The sequence below is a fragment of the Cetorhinus maximus genome, chromosome 18, assembly GCF_964194155.1.
Source record: "Cetorhinus maximus chromosome 18, sCetMax3.hap1.1, whole genome shotgun sequence".
In the NCBI taxonomy this organism is placed as follows: Eukaryota; Metazoa; Chordata; class Chondrichthyes; order Lamniformes; family Cetorhinidae; genus Cetorhinus; species Cetorhinus maximus.
This window is the reverse complement of record NC_135896.1, coordinates 78,110,348-78,125,449: the sequence shown is the minus strand read 5'-3', so window position 1 is coordinate 78,125,449 and position 15,102 is coordinate 78,110,348. Positions and strand designations below refer to the sequence as shown.

Sequence of the window (15,102 nt, the reverse complement as noted above, 5' to 3'; positions counted from 1 at the left end):
GTTGGCGCCGTGATGGCCACATGTGTGCAGTCGATTGCATCCTTGATGCAGGGGAACCCGGCAACGACTGCAAAGCCTCTGGCTCACTCAGCCTGGTTGGCCTCGTCCATGCAGAAATACCTGCCTAATAACAGCTTCTGTCATCAGCTTGACGCAACTGTGGACAGCTGTTTGGTACACTCCACAAAGATCCCCCACCTACCCCTGGAAAGAGTCAGAGTCATAAAAGTTGGCCACTGTGACCTTCAGAGCCACTGGCATGGGGTTCCCACCAACACAATTGGAGGTGATCTCAGGGCCAATCATCTGACAAATGGAGGTCACACCTCCCTGGAGAGGCGGAGCCTCCTTCGGTATTGCACCTCGGACATATTGAGGTAGCTGTATCGCTGCCTATAAACCCTGGCAGCAGGGTAGTGGCATCTTCTGCGGCCCCTTCCACCTTGGACCAATTCCTGGCCCTGCACCCCTAATGCCTACGCCTCTCCTCCCACAAGTCACTCCCCTGGAAGCTGCACCAGGCCTCCTCTCCCTTCTGCCCCTCTCTTTCTCTTCAGAGGAGGTGCCACCAATCCCCATTACCAGGGTAACAGAAGGCTGTTTGATACCTGGAAGGGTCCACATGGTCAAAGTCCTCCAGGGGCCTTAGAGACACCAATGACTCCTGAAATGACGCCTAGAAATGCCAGGAATGAAGCTCAGAACAGAAATGAAGCTGTCATGTTCAAATAAGCAACCAGCAGCAAACTATCCCCTGAACTCTTCACTACTCACACTAGCAATGCTGCTGGCCCTTTTTATCCCGCCTTTGGATGAAGTTTTGCAAAATGTGGGCTGCCTGCCTGACCATTCAATGAGCGCAAAATTGCACAGGCAACGTAAAATCAGGTTCAAATGGGTTTTTAATGGCCTCTTAAGTGATGGCAGGTGCAGCTCCAACACCTGCGCACTTCAGAACAAATAAAGATTTTAAAATCACGATAAAAATGTCCAAGCGTCACAATCAGATACCTGAACATATACATGTTAAACATTCCATCCATAAATTATTATTTTCCTTTCATTTAATAACGGAAACCTCATCCCGCCCTTGGATGAGGTTTCATCAAAAATGCAAAGTCCACCCGGCAAATTCACCCATCCTCCAACCGTAAGGTTGGATGGACCACAAGAAATCAGGGACAATTGGAACTTTTAACAACTTTGGCAGGTGTGCTTCCGACACTCGCTTGCGCCCACTGACTGAAATATCGAGCGAGCACGGAAAGGCATCAGGATGCTGACCCGACGTCATCTCACGTCCAGTCGGGTCGGGTGCATGCCACATGCTGACCTAAAAATTCTGCCCATGATGCCTACTTAGTAGATTTCCAAGGAATAGCGTTTTGAGCTAGATAATGAACTAGATAGCTAGAACGTGAAATAAACTACTACGTCATTAACATTCAGTTCCATACTGATCCTAAATAATAATCCTACTTGAGTTATTTAATTTTGTCAGTTTTCTAAGCAAATGACTGGAAAATAGACCAAAATGCTTGTTGTATATTGACAACATGATTACTAGTTGGTAACATTGTCATTTTGCGAATGACGCAGAGGCATTGAGCAATTTTTCACACTGAGGTCACTGAGTACTGTTCTCTTTGGAAGATGTTCTGTTCTTTCACCACTTATTGTTCCAGGTTCTATGTTTCCAAAGTGCATGTGTTCAAGTTGTTCTTGGCCAGTGAAATTTTTGCTACTGATTTACCAACCCTTCCCCCCATAAGGTAAGGCAACATCTCTGATTATTTTGCACATTATAACTGCATATACCAGTCAACAAGAGTGGCTGTGGTGTCTGTTACCTTATTCCAAAATGTCCTTACATGTCAAGATATCTTTTATCAGCAGTAGCAATTGGAGTGAAGCCAACGGGGTTCTTTCCCTGCAGTGGTTGCAAACAGAAATAAGCCCAAATGATATTGTATTTCCAATTACAGAAAGTGGAATAGATTGAATTTGGTTTTAGACATGTGGTTATCCTGAGCTCCTGTATACCAAGCACATGGGTAGAAAGAGAGATATGGACCTGCAGTCAGTATTTAGGGAACCAGGAAGGAAATTAGCAAGCAGGACCTCAAAGGTAGTAATTTCTTGATTACTCCCAGTACCACAGCAAGTGAGTGTAGAAATAGGAGGATGAAGCATGGTTGGAAAGGCGGTGCAGACTTCCTGAGACATAAGGACCAGCTTTGGGAGAGATAGGACCTGTAGGGCCAGGTGTGTTGCACTTAAATAGAGCTGGTTCTGTATTCCTTGAGGAGCAATTTGCTAATGCTCCTGGGAAGGGATTAAACTAACTTGGCAGAGATGTGGGAACCAGAAGGTAATATCAGAGAGGAATACCAAGGTGCATGGAATACTGGGGGAGGTAGATAGCACTAGAGTAGGAAACAATAATTTATTAGGTGGGTTCAGAGTAAGGGAAAAAGTAATGAAGTCTAAATCAGGGTTACTGTGCAGGTGTGTGAATGCACAGGGTGTGGTAAGTAAGATTTGTGAGTTACAGGCATAGATTGCCATTTGGAAATATGATGCAGTGGCTATAATAGAGACCTGGCTCAAAGAAGGGCAGAACTGGGTATTAAAACTTTCTGAATACAAGGTGTTCAGGAAAGATAGGAAAGGATAGAAATGAGGCAGGGTGGCAGATTTGATTAAGGAGAGCATTTTATTGCTGGAGAGAAAAGATGTTCCAGAGATGTCAAAGGCGGAATCTATTTGGCTAGCACTAAGTAACTAAAAAGATGCAATTGAGTTGTAGTCAGTGCAGTCTATAGGCCACAAACTAGAAAGATGTAGAGGAAAATTTTGCTGCAAGTAAATTACAGAGAGGTGCAAGAATTATGGAGTAGTTATAAAGGGGACTTTTAATTTCACAATATAGATTGGGATGGTGTAAAGGGCAGAGAGTGGCAAGAGTTCCTAGAGTGTGTTCAGGGAAATTTTCTACAGTATGTTTCCAGTCCAACCAGAAAAAAGGCACAACTACATCTGGCTCTTGGGAATGAGTTAGGCCAGAGTTGTGCCAAGTGGACCAAGTGCCAGTAGGAGAACATTCAGGGGACAGTGGTCATTGTATCATAAGATTTATGTTGGCTATTGAAAAGGACAAAGAACAACCCAGAGTAAGAATAATTAGCTGGGGAAATCCAGCTTCAATGGGGTAAAAATGGACCTGGGTCAGATACATTGGAATGAAAGGATGGCATGAAAAATGATAGCTAAACAATGAGCTACCTTCAAAGAAGACAGCATTCAGGCACAGTCAAAGTATATTCCCACGAAGAGTAAAGGTACGGCAAACAAATTCGAGCTCCCTGATGACAAAAGAGGCAGAGATTAAGATGATGAAGAAAAAATTATGACAGATGCCAGGTGGCTAATACAACAGAGAACCAGGGTGAATGTAAATGGTTCCGAGCAGTAGTGAAAAAGCAAATCAGAGAAGCAAAGAGGGAGCATGATGAGACTGGTAGCTAATATAAAACTGAATCTTAAAGTCTTTTATTGGCACATAAATGGTAAAAGAGTGGTAAAAGGATGACAGGCCAATAAGGCTCCAAAAAGTGAATTTGCTCAAGGAGGAAAGTGAATAGCTCAGGTATTAAATAAATATTTTGCATCTGTCTTTACCAAGGAAGCATATGCTACCCAGGTCATCGTGAAAGAGGAGTTAATAAATACACTAGAATGATTTAAAATGGATAAAAAGCTGTCTGTACTTGGAGAAGGGATCAGGACTAGATGAGATGTTCCAAGGATATTGAGGAAAGTGAGAGCTGAAATTGCAGAGGCACTGGCCATAAATTCTTAGGTCCAGGGATGATACCAGTGGACTGGAGAATTGCAGTTGTTGCACGTGTGTTCAAAAACGGGTGTAAAGATCAGAAACAAACAGATCAGCCATGACCTTATTCAATGGCAGAGCAGGCCTGAGCGGCCGAATGGCCTACTTCTCCTATTTTCGTATGTTTGTATGTTCATAAGCGTTGCAATCAAAACAGTGTTTGATAGAACTCCGAAGCCAGTCGTCCACCAAATAAAGAAGTCGGTGAATATGTGTAATATTCATGTTTTATCAATGGTGTTGTAAGCTGAGGAGCTGTTAGCACGTTGCGCAGATAAGGAGCTTGGAAAATTGCAATCAAATGAATTTTTTCTTCGAGTTCCTTACTTTCGTTTGTTCCCATTGAAATAAATGCATCATAGAATTATAAAATCTTACAGCACAGCAGGAGACCATTCTGTCCGCCATGCCCGTGCTGACTCTTTGAAAAAGCTGTCCAATTTAGTTCTACGCTTCAAATTTCCGATGGAAGTTTCTACCACTAAACTTCAGATCTCTTCATTTCCTTGATTTTCCCCAATTACTTTGAAGCTATAACCTTTGGTTACCGACCCACTGACAGAGGAAACAGTTCCCCCACCCTATTTGCTTTAATAAGGCCCTCAATATTTTGAACACCTCGATTTGGTTCTGCTACAAGGAGAACAATCACAGCTTCGCCAATCTCCAAATAACTGGACTTCCCTCACCCCGGTATCTTCCCGTAAACCTCCTTTGTACCCTGCCCAACGGATACTTCCTGAAATTTGGGTGCAGAACTGTACAGAAAACTCCAGCAGAGGCTGAACCAGTAATTTGCAAAGGCTTATCATAGCTCCCTTTTATTCCCTGTCCCGATTTAACAAGCCAATTATTCCGTGCGCTTTCTTCACTGTTTTAGCATCTTGCTCGGTCATCTTCAAAGAGTTGTCGATTATGTACACTCGAGTACTTCGGCACTTGCAACCCCCTCAAAAATGTACCATTTAGGTTATACTGCCTCTCCATGCTGTTCCTCCCAAATGACAACGCTTCACACCCGTGCATATAAAATTATATCTGCCATGTGTTTCCCCATTTCACCAGAATATGTTCGCCTGAAATCTTCTATTTGTCTCCTCACTATCTGCTTCTATGCCAGATAGTGCATCATTCGCAAACTTCGAAATTGCATTCCCTATACCCAAACCCATTTATATATAAAACAAAAAAAGCAATGATCCTAATACTGATCCCTGAAGGACCCAAATGCATAAATTAATGAGAAAAACGTCCGTTCACCACCATACTCTGCCTTAGTTCCCAGTTAGCACCATCCATTTAATTCCGTGTGTTTCTATTTTCCGAATAATTCTGCTCCGTGGTCTTTATCAAATGCTTTTTGAATATCAATGTATGCAAAAGTATTGCTCTATTTTCATTGAAACTCTGATATTTCAGCAAATGTCATCAAAAGGCATTTGTCACAGTGTCACACAACAGACTTGTAAGAAAACTTATCGCCCATGGAATAAAAGGGACAGTAGAAACGCGGATACAAACTTGGCTGAAAAGTAAGAAGCAGAGAGTAATAGTCAATGGCTATTTTTCGGGCTGGAGGAAGGTTTGTAGTGGAGTTCCCCACGGGTCGGTATTGGGACCATTGCTTTTCCTGCTATATACTAATGATCTAGATCTTGGTGTGCAGGGGTCAGTTTCAAAGTTTGTGGATGATACCAAGTTTGGGAGTGTTGTAAACTGCCAGACAGACAGTTGTAGAACTTCAAAAGGACACAGACAAATTGATGGAGTGGGCAGATAGGTGGCAGATGAAGTTCAGTGTGGAGAAATGTGAGCTGATGCATGTTTAGTAGGAAGAACATGGACAGACAATATAAAATAAGGGGTGAAATTTTGAAGGGGATGCAGGAGCAGAAATACTTGGGTGTATTTGTACATAGATCATTGAAGGTGGCAGGACAGGTGGAGAGAGCAGTTAATAAAGCATATAGTGTCCTGGGCTTTACTAATAGGGGCATGGAGTACAACAGCAAGGAGGTTATTGCTGAATTTATATAAGACTTGTTAGACCTCAGCTGGAGTATTGTGTACAGACCTGGGTGCCACATTATAGGAATAATGTGAACACATTGGAGAGAGTGCAGAAGAGGTTTACAAGAATGGTTCCAGGGATGAAAAACTTCTGCTATGAGGATAGATTGAAGAGATTGGGACTGTTCTTCTTGGAGAGAAGAAGGCTGAGAGGAGATTTGATAGAGATGTTCAAAATCATGAGGGGGCTGGACAGGGTACATAAGGAGAAGCTGTTCCCACTCATAAAAGGATCAAGAAGGAGAGGGCACAGATTGAAAGTGTTTTGCAAAAGAAGCAGATGTGACGTGAGAAAAAACTTTTCCACACGAGTGGTTCGGGTCTGGAATGCACTACCTGGAAGTGTAGTAGAGGAAGGTTGAATCGAGCCATTCAAGAGGGCACTAGATGATTATTTCATTCAAAATGTGCGGAGGTACGGGGAACAGGCAAGCCAATGGCACTAGATCATAATGCTCATTTGGAAAGCCGGTGCAGACACGATGGGCCGAATGGCCTCCTTCTGTGCCATTAAAATTCTGTGATTCTGTAATAGTTTGTTCAAGAATAGAAAGTTCTGTATTTTATTTTGTTAACACATAGCTCTTTTAATTAAATACATATATATGTTCTGGCATATAGAATGACTTAATGCATTCATTGACCTATGAGTCACGCATGTAGCCTTTTGTCGCAATCGGAGGGCAAATTCGCTCCCAGCTGTTCACTATCTCTCGTACTCCCTGTTCCTTTCGCCTTCTGAATTACTGCTATCTATTTGTTACGATTAACCAGTGTTGCTGTTCATCATCTGTTCCCCGTACCTCCGCACATTTTGAATAAAATAATCATCTAATGCCCTCTTGAATGGCTCGATTCAACCTTCCTCTACTACACTTCCAGGTAGTGCACTCCAGACCCGAACCACTCGTGTGGAAAAAAATTTTCTCACGTCACATTTGCTTCTTTTGCAAAACACTTTCAATCTGTGCCCTCTCCTTCTTGATCCTTTTATGAGTGGGTACAGCTTCTCCCTATGTACCCTATCCAGCCCCCTCATGATTTTGAACACCTCTATCAAATCTCCTCTCAGCCTTCTTCTCTCCAAGAAGAACAGTCCCAACCTCTCTAATCTATGTAGTGTGGCAATGAGTATGTGACATGTTATCTGCCCCACAGTCTTGGCTCGTTCCAGAGCTGTCCAGCCATCTGAGCCTCTGTTTAAGGATCCCCAACAATCTACTCGATCAATGTCCTTCTACTACCATGATTCTGATTCTTTAAGATGTGCGAATCAGAGTTACCCCGAGTTGTTAAGAGCAGGGTTTCAACATGTTCACCAAATAATCCGAGAGCCAACCGTCCAACGTACAACTTGCAGTATGTGGGTCAGGCACACTTGATTGTAAAAGTGTGTAGACGTTATCCATTCCGTGTGCCGCATTTTCCTGTGCGCATTATTGCACATTCAGATGCAACAGCCTCTTCCTGTATAGCATTTGGTTTGTCGGTGCAAACACGAATGGAAATGTAATGCATGTTCAACCGCATCTTCGGGGAAAAAAAGTACTTTCTTCCATGATTGTTTGTTAAAATTGACGTAAAGTGCCAAAAACCACACAGCACTTCCGCTGTCTGTACAGCATCGTGTCACATGCTAGCTGATGCCGGAATGCCTCATGTGTACGGTGATTAGACATTCGAAATAACTGATATGCTTAGCTCTGCTGTTAGTGTTATATCCACGTTAACAGTAGCAGGCGAATGTTGTGAGCTACGTATTCTGTTAGACATAATACTCCCCTCCCCATACATTCTTCATTTTACTGGCGTAGTTCCTATGCCATAAGCATTCAGCAGCAAAATATATTCCCCTCTTCCCCTTACCCTGTTCTTCGAGGACAGAGAACTCACCTGCAGCAAGGATATTAATAAGTTCGTTTTCTTATTATTATTTTTACCTTTAGCACGAATGCTTACTTTCTGGATAAGGTGTGTGGGGTGGGGTCGAAACTCGGGCTGACAAACCGTACAGTCCTGCACAGAAATCTTCTGTTCTTTGCTTTGTTGAAGACCCGGCGCGGTGTGAATGCAAATTGGTTGCAGTAATTGCCCCAAATTTTTCATTCCCTGCAGAGGGGCGGGGAGGTGGATGGAATTGTTCCCTTTTGGCCTCCCAGATATAAAGAAAACACCAGGCGTTCCTTTGCATCCCTTATTGGATAACAGTGCCTTCTGTTGGCCACTGTTGCCCCATCCAAGCGCTGATAATTAGAGTTTATAACTGAGGATGGAACCGTCCTGGCTTTTCTTACTTCATCTGCAAAGAAATGCTTCAGCTGTACAGGATGAAGCACACGTTCCTGCATTTAGAGAGTATTTAGGTTTCAAATGCAGACTGCTGTTTCACCTTTGGTTCAGTTGCTCTCTTAGAAGTGCCTTTTGACGCCCACTATCCCTCCCCTCCCGAACCCCACGCATCGCCGCTCTTACCTTTTCGATTTAGTTTTCCGGTAGCTAATTTTCCATCACCCGGAGTGGGATAAGGTATTGTGTGCAAATGTGTCCAGGGACCGAAAGTGAATCCCACTTCCATTTCCCCATTATGCCGAAAGTAATTATGAACATTGACTCCGAGGGGCAGTGGTTGTGAATATTATGCCTTTATTTGATCCATGTGAAACAGACATTTCTGCCAAGATAAAGTTAATCTTGCGATATATTGACGGGGAGGCTCAGAGGGATGATTACTGCAGTGGTCAGGATACTGAACACCAGGAGGAACTCCAGCATGCTTCATATAATCACAGATTCCATAAAAGATGCGGATAAAAACTTATAAGAGGGAGCCTGAAAAGATAGTTTAGGTTTAATTTCTTCAGGCAGAGGGTAATGAATGGATCTCATGGTCTACCAAAGACGACAGTAGGATTCATTACCTCAGAACTTTAACAGAAAGTTGGAGAAGTGCGTGGATAAATGTTGATAGTGGGGTACGAGGTATTGTGGGGATCTAATACTGCGCGCACAGGAACCGGTCAAATGGATGGCAATAGCTTTATATCGCTTCAATTGCTGTTATATTCATACGTGTAATCCAGTCATTTCACCCATCAATGCCTTTCGACTCAGATCTAAAACGAGACATTATGTTAAGGGCATCATTAGCGAAGTTTAGTGTAATCCAAAAGTAGTACCGTTTCTACAAAATAAAGATACCTCAGTTCAGTGATGACCTACTGGCCTCTGAAGGTGAGGCTCAAGCTGGGACAGAACCTGAGCAATGCAGAGAGAGTGCTTCGCTGTTGATGGTCTGGCTCTGTTGACCATGAGACGCAACACCTCGGGGTTCTCTTTCAACCTTTGAGAAACGGGTGGGATTATTTCAAAAAGAGCTTTGGCGGGGGGGTCTGTCGATATTCCGTCCACTATTAACTAGCTGATCATTTATCTCATGACCGTTGCGATGACCTAGCGCTGTGCAACGTCGACTGCCATGCTTTATTGCATAACAATAGAAATTGTATACGATTGGCTGCGGGGAGCTCTTGGGGCGGCCGGAGGGCGCGCGTGGCTCTTTATAAACGCGAGTTGATGCTTCAACTCGGCGCAACGGCCCCAGTACAAATCACGGAGTGTCCATCAGGGGAAGTCCGGAGGAAGAATAGAAAGGATGACGTCAGCACTGTCCCCTGAGCATTCCAGCAAAGATGCCCCGAAGGAGGAGAATAACTCTTCAAGCTCCTACATCGCCCACAATGACTTCCAGTTCTGCGGATATCAGTTGAAAATCGCTCAAATGTTGGGTGCTAACCTGGGCGTATCTGCGTATGTCTGGGACTGTGTAAGTTCGCTACGTTCGTCCGTTAGAACAAAGCCAGGCCCTTGTCTCTTATGTACTTATGAGATAAATTGTAACTTCTTTGTGTGTTCTCATTGGCATTAGGTTTGCAATTGCCTTCCTTCACTCGTGAAATGAGCTTTCAAAATACATCGCCCATCCGGCACATCTGGTCCACAGCCCGTTGTGTGACTGACTGGAACATGTATTTCATCACACACATCTGAAACGGAACCATATAGTTTTCACCCGCATCCATTCTCAAGCGGCAGTTTCAATACGCGTTAGAAGCTCGGTGAAGCTGATGAAATAGTCCACCCTGTTGCGGCTGGAGTGTTTCATATTTCGATCTTCCAATTTCCCTCCCCCTACACCCCCTCCCCCGTCCCCCTCCCCCGGAGCTGCTGCCCTGTGCTGTTCCACAATCGCCCTCTGCTTCTTCAGTCTGAATGGTATTTTATGAGCGTGCGGTCTCACACGGAGCATTAATGGACAGGCTGGATTTATCCACACCGTTTACTAACTTTTAGGGAAAAGTCTTTGGCTAGTACCCACGAGGGTGACTGGAACAGTCCAGTTTCTTTTTCACACTCGGTGCTGCGCCGAGTGCTGCAGTTTCAATGAGTCACTGATACAGCTTGGACTGTGATCCGAATAGTTGGATGAGGGATTGGTGGGACCCTGACTTATTTCGAGCGGGCGGGGCGACGGGGCAGCAGGTTAAATCATTTATTTGTTCTGAGGCAGGACACTGCAGACGCTGGAAATCTGAAATAAAAGGAAAGATGCTGGAAAGATTCAGCAGAGCAGGTAGAATCTGAGGAGATAAAAGCAGAAAAACGTTGATGGTCTTTCATCAGAACTGGGGAAAAGTTCGGAAGGTATTAGAGTTTAAGCAAGTGAAAGGAGGAAGGTGGGAAATCGAACCAAAGGGAAGACCGGTGACCGGGTGGTAAGCAGGAGCGGGCCTCATTTTGTCTCCTGTCTTTGCAGATTTGGGGTTTACTCTTCGCTTTTTCGATTGTTTTAGCTTTCAGACCGCAGCTGTTCCTGTTCAACACTCTGCTATTCACACCTCGTCTAGGCACATTTAAAAAATAATAATCCTATTACTACTTCCTTTGGTCTTCCAAGGTCGGCCTGCCGAGAAAACTCCGCCCAGAATTCGCGACCAGTGATCAGACCAGCCACTGCTCATCTCAGCCACTGAGAGGCCGTTGAGAGTATCTGACTGACAATAGTTCCAAGGAGCCTTCCTTTATCTTTGTAACGTGCTGCTTGACCGCAGATCCCACCACTTTTTGATGTCAGGTGTCAGGTCCGAGAGTTTTGAATAACTTAGTCCTAAACTGCATGTTATCCCTCGTTCCAGGGAGTTGCCCTTTGCCGATATTTTGAGAAGCAAGGCATCACCTTTAGCGGGAAGAAAGTGATTGAACTGGGATCGGGCACTGGAATCGTAGGGATTTTAGCAACGCTACTTGGTGAGTGCAAGGGTGGGGAGTGCACTAAACCTCTACTTTGTTGGTATCAGACAGGAACATGTACAGCAACGGCAATGCGTATCTAAATCGAGGAATGCGTGTTCTGATTTGATTAAGCTCCCTTGACTTTGGTAAGCATGTATCGAAAGGAATTCAGTCGCCTTCCTGTAAACTGTTAGTTCTTGTATAATATTCAAAGAGAATATAAACGAGGCCAAAGAAATTTCCAAACAAAATGCCGCTCCTATGTTCATCTGTTCGCTCAGTTTGATGAAGAATATTCCTTGATGCTAAACCAGGAAAGGGAATTTATATTGGAGTGCTCACAAGCATTTCTTCCTCATCAAGGGGGTGATAGGCTATCAGGGGTAGATGAGATGCAGATTTCAGGTTATTATCAAGTCAGTCATGATCTTATTAAATGGCGGAGCAGGCTCGAGTGACTGAATGGCCTATTCCTGTTCCATGTTCGTATGTTCGTACTACAAAAAGCATTATCTGGTCATTCAACGTATGCCTGTGCGTGGGGCAGTGTTGTCCGCAAATTTGGCGCAATGTAGACTCTGACAATGAATTGGACTGCCAAAACATCTGGTCTTGCACTAGATTTAAAAAAAGATTAGAATTCTCGCCCAATCCAGACAGCAGGTCTGATTAGCGCCTTCTGATTAGACACCAAACAAAGTAGCCAACCGGAGCCCCCTCAACGAATAAATGTAACATTATTAAAGAAAGCAGCCCGTGCCCGCATGCAGCAAGAGCTGGATAACTTTCAGGCTCGGGCTGATGCTTGGAAAGTAACATTCACGCCGCACAACTGCCAGGCTATGCCCATCTTCAACAAGATAAACCTTCTCCCCTTGACATTTAGTTACGTTACAACCGCTGAATCCCTCACCATCAACCTCCGGCGATTTACCATTGGCTAGAAATTAAACAGAACCAGACACATAAAAGCTGTGACTCCAAGACCAGGTCAGAGACTTGGAATCCTGCAGTGAGTAACTCACCTGCTGGCTCTCCAAAGCCTGTCCACCATCTACAAGTAGGGAGTGTGATGGAATATGCCCTGCTTGCTTGGAAGAGTGCAGCTCCGACAACTTTCAAGGAACTCGACACTATCCAGGTCAAAGCAGCCGACTGATTGGTACCCCATCCACCAGCTTAAATATTCACTCCCTCCAACTCCAGCACCCAGTGGCAGCTGGGTGTAACATCTACAAGATGCACTGCAGTAACTCATCAAACCTTCTTTGACAGCACCTTCTAAACCTGCAACCTCTACCACCTAGAAGGACAAGGGCAGCAGAAGTATGGGAGTACCACTGTCAGTACGCACGTTCCCCTCCAAGTCGCACACCCTTAAGGCTTGAAAATATACAGTGGCTCCTTCACTGTCGCTGGCTCAAATCTGGCAATCCCCCCCCAACAGCCCCTTGGGTCTACGTACATCATACAGACAGCAGCAGCTCAAGGCGGCAGATCTCAAGGGCAATGAGGGAGGGGCAATAAATGTTGCCCTTGCCAGCGATACCCACATCGTATGAATGAGTAAACAAAACTTTAATTGGCTCGCGGTCAGTACGCGGCAATAGATGTTGCAATAAGCGCTAAGTATGTGAATAGCAGCTACTGACCTACATGACAGAAAGTAGGGTAAGGTTTAAGAGGTATCAATGTCTTGAGTTGTGAATTCAACGCTCATCTTATGATAATTGAGCACAAAAACGACAACAACCTGCATTTATATTGAGCATTCAAGGTGTAAAATGTCCCAGAGCGCTTCACCGGAGAGTAATTAGACAAAATAATAACATTGCTCCAAAGAGGGATACGACGATAGGTGAGGAAAAGATTGCTCAAGGAAAGGTTAACGGCGGAGAGAGAGAGAGGTTTGGGGGAATCCAAAGCTGAGGTCGAATCGGCTAAAGTCATGGCCCCCGGTGCTATTGTGAGGAAATGAGGGGTACCAAACAGACCAGAGTTTAATGCAGCAGAATTCCTAGAGTGTAATGGAGCGGGAGAAGATAACAGATAATAAGAGGCGAGGGCCTGGAGGGATTTGAACACGAGGATGGAAATTATGAAATGAGCTATTGTAGGATTGTTAGACTTTATGATGATATTAAACTTTTATCAGAGTTTGTAAAAATCCCCAAGCTCGTTAACGTTTCTGAAACATAGACACGGAATTCTGTTTCACGCTGTTGACAAGAACATTCGGCTCCGATAGGCATGATCTGAGAGACAGGTTTAGTCTAGACTCGTGTGATTGATAAGAATGATTGGCTATATCGAGACTGCACCAATCCCCATGTCCAAGGACTCAAGCACACGTTTTCCCGATTTTATAACGCCTTCGTGAAATGTAATTCTTGGGAAGTGAATTGTGTCAGTAATTTATTGCTGCCAATTGGAAATGTGCAAACGGTTTTCTGAAGTGGAATCATTTAAAGAACCTGCTGAGCTGAATGTTTTCATGACGTCAGCCTTTGCATCACTGCGCCGAGGAAATTGACCTAAAAATTAAATATATGTTTGAAGTTTTGTCAGTCGACATGCTACAATCGAGCCGCTGTGCCCCTATGTTATGAAAGGGTACAACCATCGCCATAGAGTGGCACTTGGTGACAGAGAGCCCATTACAGGTGCAATGTAACATGGCCCAATACTGCTCTGCACTGAGTGTGGAAATGCTTCGTGACAGCTCTCTTCCAGAGTCGTTACTTGTTGATTATGTGATCACAATGTAGAATCAGCTGTCAAGGATAAACCAAAAATGACATGTGTTTCCCCCCCTCGTTAGGTGGAGATGTAACCATGACGGATAAGCCAAATGTCCTAAAGCAAATCGAAACAAATGTCACCGTCAACGTCCCCAATGCCTGCAGACACCGTTTACAAGTACGTCCCTTGATATGGGGTGAAAACCACACCAACTTTCCCACCGACTATGACTTCATCTTGGGTTCAGATATTGTGTACAGCTCAGTTACCTACCCAGCTCTAATAGAAACATTGTGCCATCTCGCCAACCAAGGGACTACAATCTACCTCTCTTCAGAATTACGGGAGAGGAATGGATCCCCTTCTTTCCACGAAGAGCGTCTACCTGAGTATTTTAACTGCCATGTTGTTGACAAGTTGGAGGACAAAGCTATCACTCTCTACAAAATGACCAAAATCGATACACGTCCTGGGGATTGTCTCCCAAGTGACGATAGAAATCAGTGTGTCACTGAACCCAACATTGGGTCTCAACCAGCCTCCCTGTCATCGCCTCATTAAGAAATATTCAACATTCCTTCAATATTTTAAATGTAAGCTTCATTCCTGTTTACCGCTATCTATCAGCTGACAGAATTTAACAGGGATCGGTTGATTTCTAATATCTTGGCTAAGGGCCTATTTGCTCTGCATGAGGATAGAGGGATCGCGTTGGCATTACCCTGGTAAAGTAGTAAGGGTCAGAGATTAACCACACATAGATCGTTAGGTCAAGGTGCGGAATGGCAAATTATGGAACTAATTTCAATAAATCTGGTCATTTGCGAGCTGGCATCAGTAAAATGATCAGGGAAGTTGATATTTGCGGCCAAATCTCCAATATGTTGCAAACGACTACAGCCCCAAGCTACTTGATTGACTCTTAATGTCCTCTTGCTACCAATAGCGCTCGTTCATGCGGACCGTAACCATTAGCTTGGGTCTTAACAGTATAGTGGACATTTCGAAAGCAAATAATAACATATTGCGGCAGGGAACGTCTGTGTTGATCTAAATCCTACAGTGAACACCATTATATTACTCCCGTGGTCGTCAGTCCTCAGCTG

The 15,102-nt window shown here is 44.2% G+C and overlaps 1 protein-coding gene across 1 annotated transcript; it reads left to right on the top strand.

Moving 5' to 3' along the window:
* Positions 1–9,719: 9,719 nt before the first annotated feature.
* Positions 9,720–14,557, top strand: LOC144693411 (EEF1A lysine methyltransferase 3-like). The gene is made up of 3 exons (XM_078563291.1): positions 9,720–9,788; positions 11,158–11,269; positions 14,076–14,557. Exons 1-3 carry the CDS (start codon positions 9,744–9,746, stop codon positions 14,555–14,557), a joined length of 639 nt encoding a protein of 212 aa, XP_078419417.1. The 5' UTR covers positions 9,720–9,743.
* Positions 14,558–15,102: the final 545 nt, after the last annotated feature.

Coding starts and splice junctions, on each gene's coding strand:
- LOC144693411 (XM_078563291.1), top strand. CDS start 9,744: ATGTTGGGTGCTAACCTGGGCGTATCTGCGTATGTCTGGGACTGT. Junction 9,789..11,157: donor CTGCGTATGTCTGGGACTGT/GTAAGTTCGCTA, acceptor CCCTCGTTCCAG/GGAGTTGCCCTTTGCCGATA. Junction 11,270..14,075: donor GATTTTAGCAACGCTACTTG/GTGAGTGCAAGG, acceptor CCCCCTCGTTAG/GTGGAGATGTAACCATGACG.